Source organism: Mugil cephalus, chromosome 15 (assembly GCF_022458985.1).
Source record: "Mugil cephalus isolate CIBA_MC_2020 chromosome 15, CIBA_Mcephalus_1.1, whole genome shotgun sequence".
NCBI lineage: Eukaryota > Metazoa > Chordata > Actinopteri > Mugiliformes > Mugilidae > Mugil > Mugil cephalus.
Window position 1 is genome coordinate 22,852,158 of NC_061784.1, and position 26,341 is coordinate 22,878,498.

Here is a 26,341-nt window from a genome sequence, read left to right on the forward strand (position 1 = left end):
CCCTTAAGCTTGCGCAGAGCATCCAAGTTATCTTTAGCATTTAAATAATATATATGCAGGTTTACTTTTAGAAACAGAATCAAGACGACTGTCCTCGGTTGATTTAATCAATAAGCAGATCATTAAGTAGAAAACGCAGCCGCAAAACTAAAGCAGAGGAAGATGCTCGGAGGACGCTTTCCCTGCGAATACTGGATATTTAAATAATTTAATTTAATTTTAAGTGTCACCAACCAGAAAGTTTATTTATTTACTTTCTTTCCTCCTAATTTCCACAGTAAGTTGACAGTAAACGGGTGCAGATGGGCAGCGAGTGCCACCAGCCCTGGTGCTTTTTTGAAGCAAACCTGCTGACGGCAGGAATTCCACAGGGAGTGTCCATTCAAAAGCTGCAAAACTACCTCATAAAAAAAAAAAAGGAGCAGTTTGGGAAGGACTCCTGTCAACAACCTCGATTCAGACAAGGAGACAAGGAGTCTACGCAAATAAAAAAACAAAAAAAACAACGTGACTCCTGCGTTATAAAAAAATCGAATAAACATTATATCCTCAAAACAAAAACAGGAGATTTAAAAGAGGCTAATTTTTTATTATTCTTGTAATTAACCACTGATTTGACCGAGGGAATACGGAGTCAAAGAGGAATCTTTCTTAAGTTCCTGCTGCAAGAAACAGAAAAAAAACCACCTCCGATACGTCCATGTGACTTCAGATTAGCTCAAATTAACATATCAAAAACAAGACTTAAGACTTGATTGGCATGTTCTCCAAACAAATGCTTATATCCTTTCATTGAGGCAGGTTTTTTTGAAGCATTTGAACTGACTCACCGCCTGGAATGCCTCCGCTCAGCAGGCGTGCATTATCTGAATCAGAGGCGGCTTTTAGCATTTTTACCAATCAGGGCCCAGAGCTCCGACTGTTGTGCAATTAAAAAAAAAAACACAAAAAAACACAACAACAACTAATGAATTATATCAATTTAGGAGCTTTTTGTTGTTTGAAATCCAGCCAACCTGTTTACTGAGAACTTAAGTCTGAGATTAACGTCTAAAAGTTTGAAACTGTACTTGTATTATTTTAGTTTTTTGTCATTTTTTTGTGTCTATGTTTCATCAGAGGCTGCAAATGTAAAATAATGTTTGGTGCATTTGTCTCTGCTCATGATAAGAATCAGATGAAAAACAGACATTTCACTAGAAAGTTTTCTTTCCTTTTAAATTCACCCACCTACAGTTCTGAATATACACGAATTGTGTCAGACGGCGGCTTTTTTGCCACAGATAACTCACGGTGCTTTTTTTTCCCTCCTGCTACTAATGTTACTGGAACATGTCACGCACCCCTTCAATTATCTTGGAAACATTTCAAAAGAATTTGCATCATTCAAGCTCAGCGCAGAGAACAGCGATTCCTTGTCAAGAGGCTTTTTTTTTTACTTATGAATGACTCCGAACACGTTTATTTTTCCCCTTTTTAAAGCAATTCACAGTCACTTCTCTGGTCGTCACGACTGACGGTTAATGTCCTCGATTAGGAAATGCATAAAACACCTACATACGTAAAAAAACTCTCAACCTAAAAGGCATGAATTAACTCCCTTAGTCAGTTTTTTTTGCCTCCCAGAAACTACAACAATCACACAGCTGAAACTTGACCCTGGAGCCGCTTTAAAAAAAAAAAAAAAAAAAACTGCAGACGCGACGAAAAACCAATACTGCAACAACACGCAAATCAAAGATTTCCCGAAATGCGATAACAGCGAAACAATGCTGCATTACTGCTGAGAAGCCAAAGGATTTTTTATTTTAATTGTGCATTAAATTTTCTGTAACATCAGCGTAACTCGGTGTGAACTAATTCTGATGCAACAAACACATAACATACATAAACCTCTGCAGAACCCAGACACACAAGTGATCAGCACTTTATAATAAAATCATTATTATAGTCAAATCTAAGCAAAAATGTGCCACTTAAAGCTTTTCTTTCCCTGCAATGCACTTAACCTACTCAGAGAAACACCGTGTGCCATTAACTCCCATGACACTTTATCACATACGTTACTACTGAAACCGAACGTGGCTGAAAGAAAATTCAGCGCAGGTCAAATCTTGAGAAATAAGAAAGAAAAATCCATAATGAGTTTCACCTTCGCGGGGACCATACGAGAGCTTAACTCACATCCTAGAGAACAAAAGCTAGAGAACAGATGCACGAGGTCAGGACACAGTGAGTAGCATATTTTTTCTGCTGCGTGAGCAACAGTACTGAGGGTTTTTTTTAAAAAAAAAAAAAAGAAAAGAGCTGCTGATGCCTGATTAGATTTGAGCTAATTAAACTGGAAGAGTCTTCAAACAACTCACTTTTAAACTGGCTTCTTTTTTTTGTTAAAGAAATTAGATTTGATGATAAACTTGGGAGCTTGTAGCCGGAGACGTAATTAGCTCATATTTTGAGGTTAAAGTTAAAGAAATCAATCAGCGATCAATCAGGGATCAAACTGGACTCCTCACTTTAGCGCAGACAGTCACTCCATCACGTACGAACGAGCTGTTGTTGAGCAGCGTGAAAACACGACATTGCTCATTTCCCACAACACCCAGCCTGCGAAAACCACACTGTAGTACGACAGCAACGCACAATAGATGTGTCAAAGCCAAAGAAAACACGCACCCACCGCTCTGTCTGGGACCGACAAACAAGTCATCATCACATCTTGACGCTTCGCCTTGGAAACGGAGGAAACGCTTTTTTTTTTTTTTACGGGAGCCTCCGAGTAAAAACCTAAACAGGAAGCGAGGACGATTTCACAGTGAGCTGCATGAAAAAGGCCGTTTATGTCAAAATTTAACAACGAAATTAGGTTGTTTGATTGTCACCCTAACACAAAACTATCACATCCAGCCACAAAGCTTTTGCAGACTTAAAAAAAACTTGCCTCAACATCTCCACTGCTCCCAAAGTTTCTCTTTTGGTTATTTTAATATTAAGGTAAATATTAAAAGTTGACATGAGCCTCAGTAACTAACACGAGACGATCCAGTATTTGAATTAATGTCTCTAACATCGTGCCAATCTAGTACATCCCAAAAAGCAAGTTTTGCAAATTGTGTGACGCTTTAAGACGCTTAAATCACATGAAACATTTCTACTTGTACCTCATCAGTCTGTAAAAACACCACCCGTACACTAGATGGCGCTGTGTCTATTTTTTCGGTTAATTTTTGTTTCTACTTCCTGCTTCAGATTCACCAACGTTGACCGAAAGTTTCACAGAGTCGCACAAATGACTGCATCTCCCAACTTCCTCAGTTCTTTATTGAACTTAAAAATTGTGGAGACGAAGAAGCAGACGCAAAAACTTAAGTGGAAATATGCAACAATAAGTAATCACAGCTCTCGCTCTTCTAGTTCTACGTTCCACATCTTTTTATTTTTCTTGGCATCATTTCGAGAATTTCTCCTTAAAGATGGATCCATCGCAAAACCAGATCTAGTTGTAAAAAAGACTGTAGTACTCATCTCAGGTCTATGTGTGGCGCTGTTTCTGCTACAGAACTCAACCACAAAAAAAGAAGAAGAAGAAGAAGAAGAAGAGGTGGAGCATGTGTATCAACCCAGAGTCCAGATTACAGTCCATAATCCTTTTTAGCTCCTCGTAGGGGTGAAGCAACAGAATATACTGGACCTAACCACCCAACAGGGTCAATATCTGATGCAGCACTGTCACAAGATGTTGTTGTTGATATGAGACGTCGGGGAACAGAGGTGGTTCGATGACATTTGTGTTTTTCACCCTGGGACCTGGATTCAAAAAGGGTTCGGGTCCATTCGCCTAAAAATCTGTTTTCATCATGACGATTAAAAGTTGCATTCGTGGTCCCTAGTTGCATTTCTGTAGAGGTGGACGCCAGCTACGCAAAGAGGTCCACACTATGTTTGGACGATTTTGCTCAAAATGATAATGAATAATCGTGACAAACAATATTCAAGCAGTTTTCAGTGCAAAATGAAACTTTAAATTAGAATAAACGCTTAATAATGAAAAATAAAACGTGGATCGTCAGCTTTGGTATAAATGCGTTCCTCGTACTTCGGTTTGTGAAGTGTTTTTAGAGACGATTAATTACCCTACGGTGCAGACACAACTCTGTGAATACAACTTTTTCTTGTTTCACGCCACTCGCCCTGAACCCAAAACGAGCCCACGATGACTTGCTCTGGAAGAAACGCCAACGATCAAGTTGAAATTAATCGTGTCAGTCAAAAAAAAAAAAATCACGACCAGAATTAGAATTTGATTAATTGTGCGTCCCTACATTTACAGTCGGCCTAAACGCACGAAATGAGGTCCACGAAGCCTTAATGCCACTTTACCACGTAAACATAAATTACACATAACTGCCTCAAAAACTCCAAACGCTACAGCTGCTGTGTAAATTCACAGCTAACCAGTCATAAACGAGTTCATGACCTTTAGGTACCACCACCACCACCATGAAGCTTCAGCCTAGATAAACCAGTCAGGTGCACTCTCTCTGCGCCAAATCCTCCTCTGCATGCACACGAATCAGTGACATAACTAAATACTGAAGAGAAACTCTAGACTTATGATGCGTTTGAGGGCCCTTCCCCCAACTGTGGCACGTAAAATGGCTTCCCAGAAAAGCAACATCAGACAGCTGTCCCCTTTGCTCGACCAAAGCTCTCACACATTATATACTCTCTGCTGTCGTTGCCACCTTTTCTTTTTTTTTTTTTTTTTTTGTGTAGTTTCGATTTGCAACAAAATCACGAGGACTTTTTGTCTTGTCCCACCTTCGGGGGCATCTGACATCACAAATGCATAGATGCGAATATGCGGAAGCAAAAAGGGGACAAACACACACCAAAACTTTTCACTAGTCACTACGAGGAAAAGTGGCGACTCTTTACGGGCCTCGAAAACTGTCTTAAACTGCAAGAAATTACAACTAATAATAGTAATAATCATAAGAACAATAATAATAACAGCTGCTGCGTTTATAATAAACACATTAGACTTTTAATCGCTCCCGTTTCTGTTGTGTGTATTTGCATTAAAAAAAAAAAACAAAGTTTAGGTTTCGTTTGCACGTTTGTGTCAAATCCCTCGTCTCGTTTTCGAGTTACGAGGCAAAACTTTGATGTGTAATTCGCAGTAAAAAAAAAAAAAAAAAACGCGACAAAGACACAAAAACAAAAACACAAGAAAACACCAACATCAGACGTCATGACCTGTTAAAGCTAAACGAGACAGGAACAAAAACACGACTGAATGTCCACTGCTCCCCTTCTTCGTTTTCAAGACACGGGAGAAAAACACAGAAAAACGAACATTTAGCCCTTTTTTATATAAACATATCAGTCGCTTATTCGGCGTTTTCCTACAAAGGAAACACTCACAACATCTAATCCAATCATTAGCACCTGCATCTTCAGCTTTAGCGTAGCATTAGCTGGCCAACTCTGCTAGGCTAACGCTAGGCTAGGCTAGGCTAGGCTAGGCTACCTAGCCCCGAACCCATTGACATTATTTGCGGAAATTTAAATGAACACCCTCTCCCAGCGGCCAGATAAACAACCAAAAGAACAGTTTATCACCACACAAACACCACTCGCACATCCTCGGCGTCCTTACCTCTTGTCTCCTTTTTAGGCCCAAGTCATTCTAGCTACTGGAAAGCTCCTTTTTTTTTTTTTTTTTCTCTTTGTCTTTTCCACTTCCAGTTTACACGCAAAAACGGACCCAGCGGAGAAAACACTCAAACCAAACCGGCGGCCCTCGTCCTCTTCTTCGCACGCAGCTGTGCATCGAGCGGGGAGTAGAATAAACTCATTTTCTCCGCCGTTTATTTTTTCTTTACTCCTGGATAGAAGTGAGTGGCTGATAGGTAGGACTGCTGGCTAAGTTAAGCAGGTACCACAGACTAGGGGTGGGCGATACTGCAACGTTTGGTATCGATCCGATACCAAGTAAATACGGGGGGGGGGGGGGGGGTGTGGCCGATACCGAGCACTTACAAGAAGCAGCAACTTTCATGTGGAGCAATGCATCATGATTTGTTATGTTTGTTTTCCCCTGGATATTGATTTTATGCTATTTAAAGGCAACTGGTTATTATGTGTATTATTTATATATATTATTATTTTTTAATAGTTTTGCTTCTTAATTTTACTGGTTTGTTGTTTTGTGCAAAGGTTAATAATAATATTTATTAATATTAATGTTAATATTAATATTAATAATAATAAAACAGTTGTTTTTAATTAGTTTTCATAATTATGTTCACAAAAAAACACATATAAAATGTTTTTTTATTTAAGACAAGGTCAAAAGTGCAACAACATCAAGATAATATTATTAATAATAATAATATTAATAATAAAAAATAAAATATTAATAATAAAAAATCAAATAATAATAATAATAATAATAAAAAAATAATATAATAATAATAATAATAAATAAAAAATAAAATAATAATAATAATAATAAATAAAAAATAAAATAATAATAATAATGTGTTGGTGTGTAGGAGTTGGGAACTGAACCTAGATAAGAAAAAAAATCTGAAACTTACCGAAGTATCGATTCAACAAAGCAAGTATCGATCCGATATCAACGCCGTATCGATATTGCCGCTCCGATACCAGCGTAGTATCGACGTTTTTGTATCGATCCGGCGGCCAACACAGACTGGACGGCAGAAAGCCGCGCTGCCTTTGGGGATCATCGGAAATATCAGTGAATAAAAACAGCGAGTAAAAAAAAAAACGAGTAAAAACGACTTCAAAGTTGCAAATTTGTCATTTAACTTTTATTACCTCTGTTCTATTTTACTCATTTTTATTGATTTCATTTTTAAAGTTGTGCTTATTTTTACTCCATTACTGTTTTATTCATTATTAAGTGTGTGTATGATTACGTTGTACCTCTGTACAGCACTTTGGTGAACTGACATTTAACAGTGCTTTCGAAATGAACTTTGACTTGGCAGGAAAACTACGTACGTGTACGATACAGCATCTAAAAAAAACAACAAAACAAACAATGACCTCAAGTAGTTTATACCACCAGAGGAAATTATTTATTATTTATTTTGATCGTAAAAATAACTTTTGATTCCACAATAAGATAAGATTTATCCAACTTTATTTATATTTAAGAACGAGAGCGTTAAATAGAAGTGATTGTAATGTACCTAAGCGTAGGACTAAACTCTCTCAGACGGTCGTTTTTGTAAGAGGGACACATTCCTGGAACATGTTACCAACACACATGGGAAACAGCGACAATTCCGACTTCATTTGAACGCAGCACTCCAGTGACGCACAGGTTCCTGAGACCTGACGTTAGTGCGGAAATGACGCAGCGTCTCATTGTTCCCTGCTGTTGATTGATGGCCTGGATCTAATTTTACATAGAAAAACAGGATCGCTAGATTCAGTTGTCACGCATGTTTGGTAACAGAAAAACAGAATAAAAATACATGTTTATGTAGTTGGACACATTAGATTAGACCTTTTTTCCCCGCAAATTAATCTTTTTTTAGGCTTTTCTTATCTTGCACCAACTAAAACTTCACTGTGTACATTTTATTTTATGAAATTGTAATTACCATTCCACACAGAGTGTTATTTTTTTGTATATTTTTTCAAATTTGTTGTTTATTGTATATATTCATGTCTAATTCTGAACTACTGTGACAAGGAAACTTCCCATATGTGGGATAAATAGACTATGTGTTATGTTTTATATTAGGTAGACGGATACTTTATTTATCCCGATGGAAATTCAGTGTCCAGCAGCTTCATCACATAGAATATACCAACATAAAGTAATAATAATAATGATAATAATGATATTGCTTGGTACAGTTTTTAAAATCTATTCTTTGTTTCATCGTTATCAAAAATCCATTTCTAAGCATTTTATTCTCAAATTCATAGCAATTCATGTTTTACCGTAGCAAAATAAAATCTCTTACAATAGCAAACTGCAAAAAGCCTTACAAACAAAAACATTTATTTTACAGCGGCATGAGCAAATGCAGCTTTATAGCAACAAGACTTTGTAGTTTTAATTCAAAGCAAACTTTAAATTCTGTTTCTTTTCTTTTTTTTTCCATTTTATTATTTCTGTTTCGCTGGATAGCTCTTGTATAGGTTCTAGGTACGGTGTTGCTTTATAAAGGTTGTGAGAGAAAATATCCTAGGTACAAAATCACAAGATTAAACAGGAATAATCACGTGTTTCCACAGATATTTTAAAGTTTTACATCCTACAAAGTTGAGAAAATATCACGCTAGAAGAGGTAAAATAAACACAGTGGCAAAATAAACTCTTTTTCTCGTCTTATCCTTGTCCCGGTCCCACTCATTCAGCTCCAAAACAACTGTGATGGGTTTTTAAAAATAAAGAAAAAGAAGTGAGGAAACAGAAAACAACAAGAAAAAAAAAAAAAATAACCCCCTCGCTGCATCACATTCATTTCTTCTTCTTCTTCTTCTTTGGTGGTCCTTGGTCTGAATCGCTGCTGCTGCCTGAATCTGAGCTGTCTGAGGACGAGGAGGAAGAGGAGGAGGAAGAGGAGGAAGAGCTGTCGTCGTCGCTGTCGCTGCTGCTGTCGCTGTCGTCCGAAGAGGAGCTGGAAGAGTCGCTGCTGTCCGACGATGAGTCGCTGGCGGAGCCGCCTGAATCGCTGCTGCTGTCGCTGGAGTCTTTAGCCCTGAGAGCGAGAGGGAAAACGTCAACGGACAAGAAGCGAACACCTGCCGCTGTTACAGAGACGTTACGTGAGAACAAATCACACACAGAACAAAACACAGAACTGTGTCATAACTCTTCTTCTACTCGGTTTTCAGACACTGGAAGTTACATGACGACACCAGGATCGATCACTCACCGTCCACGTCGTTACGCCTCCAGAGACCCCACGTCCTCATATGGGGACGTTACGTTTTAGGTTTTATCGCAGCTTTTTCTGCTTCATTTAAACTTATTTATTTATACTCGCTGACGTTTGTAATTTAATGTGATGCGCAAATTTAACAAATTAGCAATTTTTGCTAATTAGCAAGCACTCATTTGAGGACGTTGGGACTTCATGTATTATGTAGCCATTTTTATAGTCACTTTATCCTTGTGTAGTGTTTTTTGTTGACTGTTGTGTTGATCCTATTTAATGTACTTTATGTTGCCTGCTCTCTGTGTCTCATTTAATTTATTTTTTTGGTCATTGTTGTATTTTTTCTGGCTTGTGCTGCTGTAGCAGTTGAATTTCCCCAAAGGGGATCAATAAAGTATTATCTTATGTTATCATATTAAAATAAACAGTTTTATAGTTTGTCAAACATTGGTGACTACTTTATAATAGAAATAATGGAATAATCCCAGTGTCAACATATGAGGACATTGATTTTTTATTCAAAAACTTCTACTTCCTGTTCAAAGATGATGCTTAGTTTTTATACGTCTTGAGGCTTAATGATCCCAAATACCTCGGAGATATTAAAAAATACATAGCAAATAAAAGCTCATCTCTCAAGAGGTTAGCTACAAATACACGATTTCCTGAGTACAATTATTCCAATATTTAGAAAATTTAGAAAGCATCATTAGGTCATCAATACAACACATAAGGAATATGAATCTTAATTAAACTTGACTATGTAACTCTGCCTTTTTCAGTCACAGTAATCACAGTATGTGTGCAGATGAATAACGATGTGATTATTCACTCTTCAAAAGCAAAAACTGATCAACACAAATAACCTAGTGAAACATGTACAAACAGGACACCAGCGACATTGTGCTTTTTAGAACCAACTGTTTTATGTTATCTTAGTAAATCAAGTGTCAACTGATCCTTATAAATGTTTAATGAAATGAATTCAGTAGTTTTCAGTCAGTAAGTAGAGAGAGTTGAGTTTGTGTGTATGAATGTGTATTAATGTAACTGTATTTTATGTTCGCTGCATTTTTCGGTTGATGACATTGGAGAGAAACCAGAATAAGTAGCTGTAGTTAAGTTCCAGCAGCTAAATATCGATCTCATAAATAAATAAATAAATAAATAAATACAACAGATACTGAAATGCAGTATCTAAAAATAATTCTTACTAAAAAAAAAATAGGCTTGCAGTCAACAGTAATGTCCACTAGAGGGCAGTGTTAATCGACATTTCTGTCAGTAATAATAAGAAAGACTTCAGTATCAGCTAAAAGATCAAAAGCAAGAGTGACACAATGAAGCTGTGAAAGAAGTCGTCTACGTTAAACCGGAAAGAGAATCATCCAAATACAGACGAGGAGGCGCTCGGCCACATGATCAACTTCCTGACATCCTTTCCACATGACGTAAACAACTAACACGTGACCTCATAGGCCCTTATGTGATTGTGTGTGACAGGACCCAAACAAACAGAAGCAAACTCCTTCAAAAGTAGATAAGAATCTTTTTACCAGAACATTAAACTTTCTTAATTAGTTCAAACATTGTCAGAGAGGTTTTAAGGAATCGTTTTATGCAACTTAAAGTAAACCTCATCTCAAACGTGACTGTGCAGATATGTAACACAACATTGTGTAATAAACATCTCACTTACTTCTTTTTCATTTTCTTCTCACTGGAGCCTTCTCTTCCTGGTCTGTAAAGATAAATAATAAAGAATAAACTGGTGCTAATTAAACATGCATCTGCATTCGTGTCTGTGCATAAATATATTTAATGAAAAATACATGTAAATAAAGGAAAAAGGAGCTCAAGCACTGATAGATTGTGAAATTAACTTCACTTTAAAAAATATTTTTTAAAAATAGCTGTAAACTTTGCTGAAGGGTCTTTTTATGTAAAGTGGGATTTTCCCAGTATGTCTCGTTTTTTCTATGTGTCTCCTTTTCTGGTCAAAACAGTGACTGCATTCAGTATCTAGACTAAACTGTCTTCATTGTGTTTTTATGCTCCACAGTGTCTTACAACTCACCCAGTGATGCTGAGGGGTTTGTTTTCATTCTCCTTGAGTTTCTTTTTCATCTCAGTTGTCCTCGATGGTCTGTGTACATATTTCCGTTTCCCCGTGCACTCGTAGGTCCAGTGTCCCATCTCCAGACACTTCTGGCAGCGCACATTTTGTTTGTTGGCCTCCCTGTATGTGGGAAAAATAAAAAACTAGACACATCAGAATTTAGGTGTCATCCAGTGAGAGACATTCACTGTCATAGCTGCTGCTTCATTTCCAGCTGAGTTTGTATTAATTGCAGAAACTAATTTTGAATATATCTAGCATTTTAAATGACTACAGTGAGTGAATTCCTAAATATAAATACCATCTGTTCTCTCATCATCATGTTTCATTATTATAGGGAACATGACAGTTATTAGAATAAAACAAAATAACTTTAGAACCTTTTGTTTTTAATCCTGAAGATTCATTTCCTCATTGAAAGATCAAGAATGTGAATGTATTGTAAAAGTTTTGAATGTGTAATGATTCATTAAGTCATTAAGATGGTTAGTGGCGTCTAAAACTAGTAATGATGTAAGATAATTTGTATCTGATGCGTAATGTACGTCTGATAATAACAGGACATCTTATAAATAATAAACCATTTAAGAATACGAAGTTTTATTGCCATTGTCAAAAAACAAAACAAAATAAATACAGACTAGTAGCTCTTCTGATTCGATAGCAGCTTAAAAGGTACAAACTACAGCAGCAACAACTGCAGGAATGATTAAAAAAAAAACTAAATGTGTCGTCATAATCTTATCATTTTTTTTTTTTGTGATGGATGTCAGACATGTCATCGCATACTTTAATTAATATTGTTGTAAGGAGGGTGTTAAGTCCCCGCCTAAAAGGCTAACTAAAGGGTGTAAACGCAGAAAACAGCAGCACAGATGAATAATGTGACGGTAACGTATTGTACATAAAGGCAGCGGCTAATTTGTGCTCCCACTAAAAACCCTGCAGCGTCCCGTTATATTTCTCGCAACCTCGACGAGCTCGGTTCACTTTATGTTAAAAACAAGACAACTGGGTTCACAATTAAACATGAAAACGACGTCGCTATGTTTAATAAAGTGAATTATACTCACGCTTGCCTCCTGGCTATTATTCGATGCATGGGAGTCGCCATGTTGCGGTTTACTTTTTCTTCTTCGTTGGTGTCAGGTTAGTGCGTATTTCCGGCGGACGTAAGAAACGTAGCACCCCCTGGAGGTGAAGATGCTTTACTGCATATAAAAATCATTATATCGTCAAACACGTTATTATCATCATTATTATTGTTGCTGTTGTTGGTGTAGTTTTTCAAAAATTCTCTCTTTGTAAAAGAAAATGAGGGATTTTTTTATCTTTTAACAAATTTTTGACGTGGTTTTACACATGTGTTACATTCATCTTGCATTTTTTTTACTTATACTATTTTATTTTTCAAAATTATTTAATTTTATTATCGTCTGTTTTCCATCTGTTTTTCTTTTTACTTACGGTTATCACGAGTGATTTTTTATGTTTAACTGAGCTACTGTGACCAAGCATTTTCCCTTTGTGGAAAAATAATATGTTTTTCTTCTTCGGTTATTTTTTTTTTGTTCTCTGTGGTACTTTCATATATTCACATACTCCGCACACATTTGTGGTTGATCATTTGGTTATTTGGTGTCACGAAGGCAGCACGCACTCCCACCATTCAACTGTCATTACACCCACAAACGTTTACTATTTATCAGCGCTATGCACATGTCAAGTGATGTCACTGATGCTTCAAGCTAAAATAAATAAATGAATAAATTGTATGGGTTTCGTACATTTAAAAGAAAAAAATGTTTTCTAATTATAATAGGATTAAACACAGGTGCAGATATACCCGGAATATAAGATGAATTAGTGTGATTTCCTGTTTATGTATATCGTTTTACACGTTTTACACACTATTTCATTAATTTATTTCACAATTAATGCAGCCCTACTTTAGTTTGGCTTAGTGATGGACACGGCTTAAAAACACATTGAAGGGTGATTTTAAAAATAAACGTGTACCTTTGGCCGGCTCACTCAGTCTTTCAACAGTTTGGTAGGTTTGTGAAAACATGACTTCATCATCACCCATGTGCATCACAGTCTATTTTTGTTCTGTGCCTAGGATTGGTCCCAGACATCAATCATTATGTCAGATTAATAATATGTTGTTGTTGCTTTTCTCTTGTCATTTACATATTATTGTTCTTTGTAGATATTACGCTTTAAAAAAAAAAAATTCCAAGATCAACAGAAATATCATGATATTTCCAGCAAAACCACGAATGTTGTAGAACCGCAGTCCACATGGTTATGGAAAAGTCCAGATATATCTAGAACTACGCAAATATCGCGAGAGGTCGCGGCGAGAAGTCAGTTCCACACCACCTTGCAGCACAGATCAGAGACGCCGGTAATAGTCACCCTGTGGATTATGACAAGAAGTACCACTACTTAACACAGCGCAACAACTTTCTCCTGACGTTTACACCCTTTCAGATCCGAATTTTTGTTTTATTTTTTTTTATCTCCCCAACAGTTTTTACTGTAGACGACGCTAAAGAAGACAGAAAGACAGACGTATTCGCTGAAGATGTCAGTGGTGGGATTTGACTTGGGCTTCCAAAGCTGCTATGTAGCCGTAGCCCGAGCCGGCGGAATCGAGACAATCGCCAATGAGTACAGCGACAGGTGTACACCGTAAGTAGCAGAATTATTATTATCTTTTTTTTTCTTGCGAGGGAATAGCAGCAGAAAGAGGAGGAGGGGTGTCGTTTTCTAACTGTTGTTGTGTCACCGTTGTCACGGTAATGCACGTGAAGGCAGCTTCACCGTCTCTTGTCTCGTAACCGTTAGATGAACTTATACATATATGTGCTTATATTTGCTCATTAAACCGCCTTTACGTGCGAATTGGTCAATATATTAATGCGTTTAAAGTGAACGCGAGACCACGTTTAACTTAGACACAACACTTAGACGCCTAGCTTAGCCGGTTAGGCTAGCCGGCTAGGCTAGGCTAATCCTACAGTTAACGGTGCTGAGACTGAGCGGTTTGATAATTGGCTTCGAGTCGCCCGGTGAAAAAACACGAACCGGGCGGTGTCTCCCTCCCGTATTCTGTCAAATTACTTACTCGCGTGGACGTAAACTCCGCCCAACCGATGTGCCCCGTGTGACAAAGTGTGCGCCCGTAGGATGACGACAGCAGCCGATCTGTACTTGGAATATTCTAGCAAATTTCACTGTCTCGACTCAAAAAATGATGTATTTATATTTTATATGTGCTTTTACTGCAACTGTTTATTCACATTCTGTACCTGAAGCAGTTGTATTTCATTATGTCTAATGAAAGTAATATTAAAGAGTCTTTTAGGCAACATTTAAAGGATTATTAAGGAGATAATTTTAAACATAAGATTGATTAATATAATAAAATAATAAGCAGATGATTAGTAAAAAAAAAGCAGATGTCTTTGTAAATTTGTTCATATGTTAATTCTGAATATTTTCTATTTTATATTACTAGTTAATACTTACATCTTATTATATTTTAATCTCATTTAATCTTTCTTTTTAATGGAAAGATAATAATAATTCCGTCATTAAAGTCTATCAAAGTCTATCCCATGAGATATTTAATATTGTAGATTTCGTAGACATTTTATTATACATTTTTTTATACACGTGTATATACATATATACACACACATATTTATCACCCTTATAAACATCTTACCCATAATCTGCTACTGGAGATTTGTCTTACAATACACAAATTATAGAATAATATTGATAGTTTTACATTGCACACGTATATTAAATTATTTTATTCATTTTTTCTCTTGCAGGATATAAAAGTTGGAAAAGAAAAATAGCATCTCTGTTCATAGTGTCTGTTTTAAATCGTGTATAATGATCATGTTTATCACATTGTTTGCACATTGTTGTATTGTTTCATTAATTAACATGTCATAGTGTAATGGATTAATCTAAAAAAGCGTTAACTTCTACTACATCTGCATGACAAGTGCTTAATTTATTGAATGAGTTCATAGAAATATAAAATAAATAAAGCGTCTCTCTGATTACTTTAGGCTGATAAAATAAACTATTTTAGGACATTAATATTGCCTCTGCATCTTGTAATAGGGACGTTTTTAGAATTTTGCAAATTGTAAAAATATTACTTTACACTCCTTCATTTGTTTTTCTTCTTCGACATCAGCAACTGCGCTCGTGCGTTGACAGCAGCTCCAGCTTCGCGTAGCATCTGTGTTTGATAGGGATGACGATGACAGCCATGTTTAGACCTTAACCCACTGGGATTCAAGTGGGTTGACCGCACCACTTAAGGTTGTGTTTATAAAGTGCTACGCAAAGGGACAAATCCTTGTTTCAGTGAGGATGGCTGACAAAAAAGAAAAGCTGAAATGCCGTGTTTAGACGCACCAAAACAAACTGCTGGTGTTTATGTGGGCAGGTCTCTGTCATGTTATGTGTAGGCATGAGATGTCACCATGTAATAACTGTCTTAATTAGGGCTGTGTTCGCATATAGATGCACCACAGTTTAACCTGTTTTCTCTGTTTATAATCCAGGTCATTTGTATCATTCGGACCCCGAAATCGATCTATAGGAGCTGCCGCAAAGAGCCAGGTAAAAAAAAAATCAATAACAACCACACGACTGTCATCTTCTTCACGTCGCTTTATAATTAAATGCAGACACGGCCGACTGTTATTTCCTGGTATTTACGCCTCTTTTCTCTCCTCCATCGTGTGCAGGTGGTGACTAATTGTAAGAACACGGTTCAGGGCTTCAAGCGCTTCCATGGCAGAGCCTTCTCGGACCCGTACGTCCAGGCCGCCAAGTCTCATCTGGTGTACGACCTGGCACAGATGCCCTCCGGGTCCACTGGTATAAAAGTAAGATTAATTATTTTTGTCCTCAATTTATCTGCTTTGCTTTATGTAGGTCAGTCAAAAATATGGAGGGACGGATGGAGAGAGTTGGAGAGAAGATATAGAATATACAGTGGTTTAATTCTCCATTTACTCTTTCTTAAACCTTCATATTTATTTATGTATCTTTGCTGTGATTGTATCTCTTACAACGTTAACTCAGTCAGTACCTAAATATGAAGTGTACTTTTTACCCGGCGCAAAACTCAAAACAGACCGAGACAGAGTGACGGTAAAATAAATGACAGCGGCTGCCTCGGCGCCACCTTTATTACATCTCCCCCCGTGGAGATGATTATTGTGAGTCGCTGGGATAAATAAAGAGCAGAGGAAATGTCAAATCAAAGGAGACTTCATCAACGTGTGTTTGTTTGAGTTTTCAACTTAACATATTTTATTACATTAACATATTTTTCTTAGTTCTTATGGAATAACTGGCTCGTTGTTTTCCAAGCGTTTAGTCCGTTAAAATGTTTTCCATGAAATCAGGGCAACCTTTTATATTATTAATGAAACTTTGGACGTATTTATTCACGGGAATATTAAACACCCTGAGACTGCCTTGATGGTAATTGGTAATTGCATTCTCGCCCTTTTCCAGGTGATGTACATGGAGGAAGAGCGAGTGTTCAGCATCGAGCAGGTCACCGGGATGCTGCTGACCAAGCTGAAGGAGACGGCTGAAAGCACGCTGAAGAAACCGGTTGCAGACTGCGTCATCTCGGTGAGTCTCTATAAAACCTTGAAACATCTTAAACAGATTTTGTTGCTGCTGCACATTTGTGCTGGTTGCTTTGCATTCATATGCTGCTATTTGAGTGGCGGCTATTAATGTCGTCCTCTAGTATTCTCACCAGATTTGGTATTAAAATAAAAAAAAAGATGAAGTGAAAGCTGCTTGCCAGGTGTATCCGTGCGCTGCCACCTGTTCATGTGACACCGAGATCCGAGCTCTCGGGACAGATGCTCTCGTGTCGAAGGCTTTATTTCCTCCCTTGCACCTTTCGAGTGGGAAGTGTACGTTTTCTTGAGCATCGGTGTATGAATTTCACCGACGGCACCCGGTTATGTAACGTTAACAGATCCCTCTCACACGGAGAGAGACCCATTACTTTTCTCCGGGTCTGAATCCACAGTTTACATCAGCCCTTGTGATAGATAACGTGTTATTATTACGGTGGCTAGTGGCTAAATATAACCCTTGAGCTTTTTCCACAGGAGATGTTTTGTTTTGGAGTAACTAACGAGGTAATGGTATCCAGACGTCTTGTTTAAGTCCAGGCTGTTCGTGCTTCGTTAGAATCCAAACCGATCCGGAGATTTTTAACATGTTGGCGAATGCCTCACGTAACGCCACATGAATGTCTTCCCTCACCGTGGCTGTATTTTTTTTTTATTATTGTTTTTATTCTCACTGCAGTATTTTTTTTTTTTCCCAGGTACCGAGCTATTTCACTGACGCAGAGAGGAGGTCTGTCATGGAAGCAGCTCAGATCGCAGGCCTCAACTGTCTACGGCTAATGAATGAAACCACTGCAGGTACCACGGAAACACAGTGAACACTGTGCAGCATTAACAGCATCTGAATTGTTCTTAATAGCCACTAGAAAGCAATTACACCGGGAAATTATATGCAGATGATAGTTTGAGGGTTTTACGTTGTTTATAACCTGCTGGAGCTTTCACCCCTCTTAGGAAAACGACTGGATATTGTATTGCATGTTTTCTAACGTGCAAAAACCGTTTAAGTTTGCAACCACCACAGGTGCTAAAACAGGCGCATGTCATTAAGCTTGACCTACATGTGTGTGTGTGTTTGCAGTCAGGAAGCGACAACGTTCTGTTGGTCAGAGCAGAATTAGTTGAGCATAAAATACAGCATCCTAACACACTTACACACTATCTCTACCTGCCCGTTTTGCCGCAGTGACTCTCGCATATGGAATCTACAAGCAGGACCTGCCGGCTCCGGAGGAGAAGCCCAGGATAGTGGTGTTCGTGGACCTGGGCCACTCCGGTTACCAGGTGTCGGTTTGTGCCTTCAACAAGGGAAAGCTCAAGGTCGATGAATTTAGAATCTTAGGGAAATTTGCAGCTCACGATAGATTTCGATAGATTTAAGAGTACGTAATTTAAATACATACAACAATGATATTTATCATGATATCTTGCAATGGATACAGTCTAAATAAAAGAAAAGTGTTATCCTGACATGCACTTGCGCTGGACGTGCTGCTATGAGTAAATGATATCAAATATTAATCCGGTTGCTCGATAATTTTCCATCACTTTGAAGCGTTTAACCCGTGCGCTTACGTCCTGTCCCGTGCTGCGCAGATCCTGGCTACGGCGTTCGATCCCGAGCTCGGCGGGAAGGACTTCGACGACATCCTGGTCAACCACTTCTGCGAGGAGTTCGGGAAGAAGTACAAGCTGGACGTGAGGTCCAAGCCCAGAGCGCTGGTGCGCCTCTACCAGGAGTGCGAGAAGCTGAAGAAGCTGATGAGCGCCAACTCCTCTGACCTGCCTCTCAACATCGAGTGCTTCATGAACGACATCGACGTTTCCAGTAAACTCAACAGGTTCGTTCAGAGGGAGACATTGTTCATTTAATAATAATAATAATAATAATAATAATATTGCATCAGTTTACTTTCTGCATGCAGAGTGTTTTCCAAAGTGCGTCTATTAATAATTTATGACCGTGTGTCCCCAGAGGCCAGTTTGAGGAGATGTGTGCAGCGCTGCTGGCCAAAGTAGAGGGTCCCCTCCGCAGCGTCATGGAACAAGCCAGTGAGTGCATGTGACTTTAATAGCAGCTCGACTCTCCCCTGAAGCACGTGCACGCTCACGTAGTCGAGCTTTATCATGTGCTTCCTCCCTAACACTGGCGGCACATCTACCTTTATTTTAATCACTCCTCATGTCCTTCCCCTGCTCGCTCTTACAAATATACCACACAAATCAGAGTTTAAATAACGTCTAAATGTCGCTGCGTGTTTCCCAGCAGTTCCCACTTAACAAATTAAAGCCCTGACATTGGTTTAGAGTGTCGGTTTAAAGTGAGGTTGTGACTTGTAACGCGCCTGCTTTGTTTCACCTCCTCGTCTCCGTGTCCAGAGCTGAAGAAGGAAGACGTCTACGCGGTGGAGATCGTGGGCGGCGCCTCCAGAATCCCCTCCCTCAAAGAGCGGATCAGCAAATTCTTCGGCAAAGAGCTGAGCACCACCCTGAACGCGGACGAGGCCGTGGCCCGGGGCTGTGCTCTGCAGGTACTGCTACAACCAACCACCCCAACCTGGTCCGATAGGTGACTCACGTTGCCACGTTGGTTTTTGCTCAACCCCACCTTCACAAACACAAACCAAAACCTGCATCTTTGCACATTGGAAGTTGAATATGTGTTTTCCTGTCGGTCAGATAAAGAAAAAAAGCTTAATTAACTTGGGTTTTGTTTTGTTTTTCCCCCCCTGTTTAAAGTGTGCGATCCTGTCACCAGCTTTCAAAGTCAGAGAGTTCTCCATAACGGATGTCGTCCCGTATCCCATCTCCCTGAAATGGAATTCAGCTGCAGAGGAGGGACTGAGGTACGAGTCACGTCGCTGTCACCTGCGAAGGAAACGCAGCTTAAAGGCTCGTTTTTATTCTTGAGTCCTCGGAGATGGAAGTAAAACACGATGGGGATGAGTTTATACTTTCACAAAACAGTGTAATACGTTGCCCTCTCTCGTTGTATAACGATCAGCTATCATCAAATCTTTGCCAGATGCGTTCACACTTTACGACGTCACATCCAACTCCTGATTAAAAACTAAAAAATCCTTCCGTAAAATGCAGCTGAAGTGAGTTTGAAGAAACAGGCTCGGAGCAGATTGATGAGTTGGTGGGTGGGTGGGTGGCTGAGTGGGTGGTAGCCTACAGTGTGCAAACAGAAGGCCACACTGTCTCCTGCTTATTCTTTCATCCCTCGTGTTCTTGGGTGAAAATTAAAAAAAATAAAAAATGTTCCTGTTTCAGCCAGAACAAACGAGAGTCCACATCAGTTTAAACCCCTGATTTAGGAGCAGTGGTAATAGTAGTAGTATTTTATTCAGCCACAGTTGAATAAATACAGATAATCAGTCTAAACATGTAAATCACAGTGACTGAACAGACTCAGGTAGAAGCAAATAATGCTTATTAAGGCCTTTATTTTTGCACATGACGACCTTTATATATTTATAAATAAATCATTTACGTTTGTAGCTCTACAAAAAATGAGTTGCACAATTTTAAATTAACTCTTTCTCTAACTTCTCCGCGTACTCTGGGTGTCCTCCCACCTCCAAACACATGCTCGTTAGGCTAATTGGTGACTCTAAATTGAGTGTGAGTGCTGGGATAAGCTCCAGAAAACCCCCCCGACTCCAGTGAGGATAAATAAAAATAAATTTGCAATGACCTCTCAGAAAAAAAAGAACTTTTCTACAGGGTTTGATTTTGCTCTAAACATTATTTGCATTATTTTATAATAGAATAAACAGATTTAGAAGCAATGAATTTGTGCATAATAAGTTAGATTGTAATGTGTCTCATTCATATTCCATTGTTGTGTTTTTTTACAGCGATTGTGAGGTTTTCTCAAAGAATCACGCAGCTCCTTTCTCCAAAGTACTGACCTTCTACAGGAAGGAGCCCTTCACCCTTGAAGCCTACTACAGCAGCCCCAAGGAGTTACCCTACCCCCAGACCACCATAGGTACGACACCACCGCCAAGAAACAGTTAGAACAACAAAAATAAGACCATTAAAACCTGCAGAGGTGGTAAATGTTAAACCTCTGACACACGCTCCAGCCTCACGTAGGCTTCATAACTCATTGCTTTGCCTGGTGCCAACTACTTTAAGCACGTACACACCACAGGACGAAAGTCTGGAGGCAACTTCAGGTTTGTGTTCACGGTGCCAACGTGAGTTCTGTGTATTTACTCCATGATCAGACTTTTGCTTTTATTGATATGAAGCATTTTCCTCAATTTATCTTCTTTAAATGTCAGCACAAGAAAAAAAAAGGGCTTAGTTTTAGGGACAAGAGGATTTAAAGAGTCACAACTTCAGTGCAAAAATTAAAATAAACAAATCACAGTTTGCATTATTCCCTGACTATCTTGTGGAACGATGCCTCATATGTGCCGTGATGTTGTTAAAGCCAGAGGTTAAAGAAAGGAAAAACTCAAATACCTGATAATTATAGTAAAAATGCAAATGTAGATGCAAAGTTAACCAATGAAACTACGACTTTTTATCTACAAATCTGATCTCGCTTCCAAACGTTTGGCCTGTAGTGGACGTTAACCTGCGCCGCTCTTATCTTGATGATGGTTGAAACATTTTAATTTAATACACAGAACAAATAACCTCCCTCCTCCCTCCCTTTCCAGGCCAGTTCCTGGTCCAGAACGTGGTTCCTCAGGCGTCCGGGGAAAGCGCCAAGGTGAAGGTGAAAGTTCGCGTCAACGTCCACGGCGTGTTCAGCGTCGCCGGCGCGTCGCTAGTAGAAGTCATCAAAACAGCTGAGGGGGAGGAGCCGATGGAGACGGACCAGACGGCGAAGGAGGAGGAGGTGTGTGTTTAGAAAGGGTGTAACATGACATAGGGTGTGTGTATGTGTGTGTGTAGAGACATATTTCTATCCTTTATGTTGTGATTGTCACCTTTTGGTTGTCGTGTCATCGCTATTTCCTTAACGAGCTCAAAGTTTCAAAGGCTTGATTGAAATTAGCCCCTGAAGTCCACAACATGTGCAATAATTTGGTCTTTTTCTAATCAAACGTGCCTATAAAAAGAAATAAAACTGAACTAGAGATAAAAGAAACAAGAAAATTAATCAGAAACCCACCCAGGCTTTACACACAGGGACGTTGTGTTGCCTTTAATTCATGTCGTTTATCGTTTCTTTCGCCGTGTGTCAGAACAAAATGCAGGTGGACCAGGAGGATCAGAAACTCCCGCCTGGTGACAACGGAGACAAGAAATCAGAGGCCGAGGAAATGGAGGTAACCTTGTGCTGGGCGATAAGGCCACGACCACAATGAGCCTCATGCATGAACCACGAAGGAGAATTTTTTTTTTGTGGCAAAAGAAGAAGTTTTTATTAAATAGGTGCACGTTTAAGATAATTTCCTTCTGCTTGGCTTCAAATTATAGATCAAACAAGGGTCAGATTTGTCTGCAGTTCATGTTTCATAATTGCCACGTTGCTTTTTTTTATTTGCTTAGCGACTGTGTTGAGTAAGAACAAAATAACTTGAATGCGTGAGGCCCATTGTCAACACATCTGCTGATAAAACATTACGTCACTTTCTGCAAAAGCAGCGCTGACACATGAAGGGAACTCCCTTCGCTTCCAGTGAAAACCAGAGCGGAGAGAAAAGTTAAAGTTAATGCACGTCCTTCGTATCTCGATGCTTCAGAGACAGAAAAAAAAAGTTCTTTGTTTGTGTGTGTACGTTATTTGAGTGTTTCATTACAATTCAGTGAATGCTGCGATTTAAAATCTATCACATGACGCTTTCAGTTAAAGGGAGAAGACGATGTCGTGGAGCAGGTTCTCTAAGTCAACAACACACAACCAACATATTAAATCATTATTTATTGAAAAGAAATAAAGATCCAGCTTTGCTGACACATTAAAAAAAAACTTTTACAGGCTGAGATCCAGGTCCAAACCTCAGGGTGTTTTCTTGCTACCATTTTTTACACTATTATTTCATGTTGTCCCATCACAAGCTGATAAACCTCCACCCACCAACTCTGGGCAGTTTGGCCTCAGGAGCCAAAAAAAAACAAACAGAAAAAAAAAACAGCCTTTTGTGGGAAAAGCTTCTGGTAAAATGATGTAATCGCACATATTAAGGTTCTGCAACTGCATAAATGGTCAAGTAAGGCTGAACTTTTGCACGGTGTCTCCTGACATTTAGGGGAAACTATCATAATAATAATAATAATAATAATAATAAGTTAATTACATGAAAAGTGAATAATATTAGACTTTAATGATCAAAGAGGGAAATTACTTGGTCACAGTATCTTAGATTCATATAAAAAATAAAAATAAAACACTGTTAAAAACCATAAGTGCAAAGGAAAATAAAATAAAATGATATATTTCTATATATTATATTAGAAATTAATATTAAATGGACTATAAATTGAAACTCCTGTGACAGATTTTGCTTCGGTCTGATCTATAATTTATTTTCATGATATCATTTTCAGCCGTATCGCTCAGCACTTGGTAACCGTTCAATGCTTGAGTTCCAACTCTTTCACACTGATTGATCAGTGGGTAAAATGTATGTTTGTGGCTGTTTCACTTTACTACACAAACTTGCACATCTAGTTTATATGTGGAGCCTCTACAAAAGGTCCTCACTCCCAAGGCCTCACTCACACTTTACAGAAAACATTCACTACATTTTTTACATGGCGGTGCTAATGCTCCGTGTAATAAATCACTTATTTCAAGTGGAATTTAACAATAACCTCCCAAAAAGTATAATAATATTTCACACACACACACACAAATACAAATACACGTGAGCTGAAAATAAAAATTAACGTTATTTTAAAAAAAAAGTGACACTGTTCACATTTAAAATGTATCAAAACAAAACAAAAACTGCTGCACTAACAGTGTTTTGTTGTTGTTGTTCTTTTTTTTTGTGTGTGTTTCCCCTTTTGCACGGACTTGAAACGATTTTCATTTCATTTCATTCCTCCTCGTCTCTCAGACGACGGCAGAAGATGCCAAACAGGAGAAGAAGAACGACCAGCCTCCTCAGGCCAAGAAGCCCAAAGTGAAAACGAAGACGGTGGAGCTGCCCATAGAGAACAATCTGCACTGGCAGCTGTCCAGCGACGAACTGAATGTGTTTGTGGAGAATGAGGTAACGTTCTAAAAATCACCAGGAATGTCCGGCATGCACACGGCGAGAGAGGCTCAGTGCTCCTGCTTTAATCTGCTCTAACGTGGTTTTCTTCTTTTCTGAAATGATTTTCATGCACTGTTGTGTCATATATTTATTTGGTGTGAACTTCTAATCGTAAGTTTACTGTGACTGTTTCCAGGGGAAGATGATCATGCAGGACAAACTGGAGAAGGAGAGAAACGACGCAAAGAACAACGTGGAGGAGTACGTGTACGAGATGAGGGACAAGCTGCACGGCGTCCTGGAGAAGTTCGTGAATGAAGCTGTGAGTTCAAGTCGTCAGATTCTAGTCTTTACGTCTGATTTACGTTTGGTTTGAGAGGCTTTGAAATCTAATGAGTTTTGTTTTATTTGCAGGATCGCGACGCGTTCTCATTAAAACTGGAGGACACGGAGAACTGGCTGTACGACGACGGAGAGGACCAACAGAAACAAGTTTACATCGACAAACTGGCTGAGCTGAAGGTAAACAACCATCTTTATTTAAAGATGTTAAATAATAAAACAAATAGAATCGGATTAAACGACTGGATTTTTCTTTCTGCAGAAACTCGGCCAGCCCATCCACGAGAGGTACATGGAGGCCGAGGAGAGACCGAGAGCCTTCGAGGAGCTCGGCAGACAGATCCAGATTTACATGAAGATCGTTGAGGCGTATAAGGCAAAGGTAACGTTCTCATTAACCGTATCAGGAGTCTCTTAAGGTCAAAAAGCTTGACCAGGTCTGATTTACCTGTGTGTGTCTCCCCCTACAGGACGAGCTGTACGATCACCTGGACGAGCTGGAGGTGACTCGGGTCAGCAAGCAGGTGAACGAGGCCATGGTCTGGATGAACAGCAAGATGAACCAGCAGAACAACCAGGACCTCACGCTCGACCCAGTGGTCAAAGTCGGAGAGATCCAGGCCAAGACTAAGGTACTGAGAGCGGCCGGGACACGTACGACACACAAAACACGCTGGAGATGTGATTATTGTGTCTTATAATGACCCCGTAGTGGACTTGTCTACTTCCCTTCAGACTAATTTTATCCTCCTGAGACCTAAGCTTTAGTTCGCTATGCATATTTAATTTCTCCAAGGTATTTGGGATCAGTAGGAAGAATAAGAAGAATAAGAAGAATAAACACTAAGCATCATCTTTGAACAAAATGTCCTCCTATGTGGACACATGGCTTATTTCGCTGGATAATACAATAAAGTCACCAGTGTGTAACAGAATAACAATGAACTAACAATGAAATCCCAACGTCCTCTAACGAGTACTTGCTAATTAGTGACATTGTAGCTCATTACCATTTATATAATTTATTAAATTTACGAGTCACATGAAACTAGAAAAGTTATTAAGCTTAAATAAACAAGTTTTTTTTTTTTTTTTTGCACCTTGTCCATTGGCTGCAGAATGAATCAGCCACTATCATGTTCTTACCCCAGAAAGTGTGTTGACCTTTTGCTACCACTAGGTGGCAGACTGAAGCGTCCACATAAGAGGACTACTGGTTTTAAATGAATAGAATAAGTATAAGCGGCTGCAAACCTAAAATTTAATAAATAAAAATAAAAATAGTCATGAATGTGTTGAGATAAATGTCATTTTATAAAAGAGTAACCGATCATGTTTCTCTCTTCCTCTGCAGGAGCTTTATTCGGCCTGTAACCCGGTCGTGTCCAAACCCAAACCCAAAGTGGAGCCGCCGAAGGAGGAGGAGAAAACCGCGAACGGACCCGTCAACGGGCAGGAAGCAACGCAGACTCCACCGTGCAACCCCGACAAAGCAGCGTCCACGGGCTCGGAACAGGAAACGGCAGAGAACAAGCTGCCCGAGATGGACATTGACTAACTGTTCCTCCTCCCACTAATCGTCCCGGTTCTGGTTCTGTCCTCCTTACGAGATAGTTATCGACCCCCGAGTAGCCTCTTCTCTTTTACCGGAGGCTCAGACGGCAGCAGCATCTCTAATCGATACTATTCCACGGGTCGGTCGGCCTCCTCGGCATGTCAGTCACTTCTCATTTTCTTTGACGAATACTTCGAAAAAACAAAAACAAAACAAACGTTGCTTAATATTATGAATGGACTCTGCTTTATGACACAAACGTTGTGGGATGGAGCTGCTTTTCTCTGTGCTGCTTTCGATGGCTGTTATGTTAAAGAGGTTTTTTTTTTTTTTTTACATATATATATATACATATATATATATATATCAGCATCTTCTGAGCACATTTAAGCTACGAATGTCAGACCTGAAGAATAACACACACACACACGAGTTGTGAAATTGTAAAATAATGCAGTAAGCAAACATGAATGGTTCTAAGTTGTTCTCGACAAATAGTGCGTTTTCTTTTTTTCTGA

The 26,341-nt window shown here is 39.0% G+C and overlaps 3 protein-coding genes across 4 annotated transcripts in view; 1 reads left to right on the top strand and 2 right to left on the bottom strand.

Moving 5' to 3' along the window:
• Positions 1-5,960, bottom strand: part of aff4 (AF4/FMR2 family, member 4) — a 31,587-nt gene extending 25,627 nt beyond the window's left edge. Inside the window, exon 1 of the mRNA XM_047606757.1 lies at positions 5,663-5,960. The gene's annotated coding sequence lies outside the window, so the exon portion shown is untranslated. The remainder of the gene's footprint in view (positions 1-5,662) is intronic.
• A 2,073-nt stretch (positions 5,961-8,033) lies between these two features.
• zcchc10 (zinc finger, CCHC domain containing 10) lies at positions 8,034-12,839 on the bottom strand. Its single transcript, XM_047606922.1, has 4 exons — positions 12,126-12,839; positions 11,011-11,172; positions 10,633-10,674; positions 8,034-8,753 (listed from the first exon to the last, which is right to left on the bottom strand). Exons 1-4 carry the CDS (start codon positions 12,164-12,166, stop codon positions 8,513-8,515), a joined length of 486 nt encoding a protein of 161 aa, XP_047462878.1. The 5' UTR covers positions 12,167-12,839; the 3' UTR covers positions 8,034-8,512.
• A 584-nt stretch (positions 12,840-13,423) lies between these two features.
• On the top strand, positions 13,424-26,036 carry hspa4a (heat shock protein 4a). 2 transcript variants are annotated; one of them, XM_047606920.1, is made up of 19 exons: positions 13,424-13,749; positions 15,651-15,708; positions 15,837-15,977; positions 16,615-16,737; positions 17,453-17,552; positions 17,941-18,074; positions 18,351-18,595; positions 18,730-18,806; positions 19,134-19,285; positions 19,494-19,600; positions 20,618-20,751; positions 21,434-21,615; positions 21,965-22,048; positions 23,786-23,941; positions 24,123-24,248; positions 24,341-24,448; positions 24,531-24,650; positions 24,739-24,900; positions 25,623-26,036. In XM_047606920.1, exons 1-19 carry the CDS (start codon positions 13,643-13,645, stop codon positions 25,824-25,826), a joined length of 2,520 nt encoding a protein of 839 aa, XP_047462876.1. In that variant the 5' UTR covers positions 13,424-13,642; the 3' UTR covers positions 25,827-26,036. The 2 variants fall into 2 exon arrangements, with proteins under 2 accessions (XP_047462876.1, XP_047462877.1); XM_047606921.1 differs by lacking the exon at positions 21,965-22,048.
• The last annotated feature ends 305 nt before the right edge of the window (positions 26,037-26,341 follow it).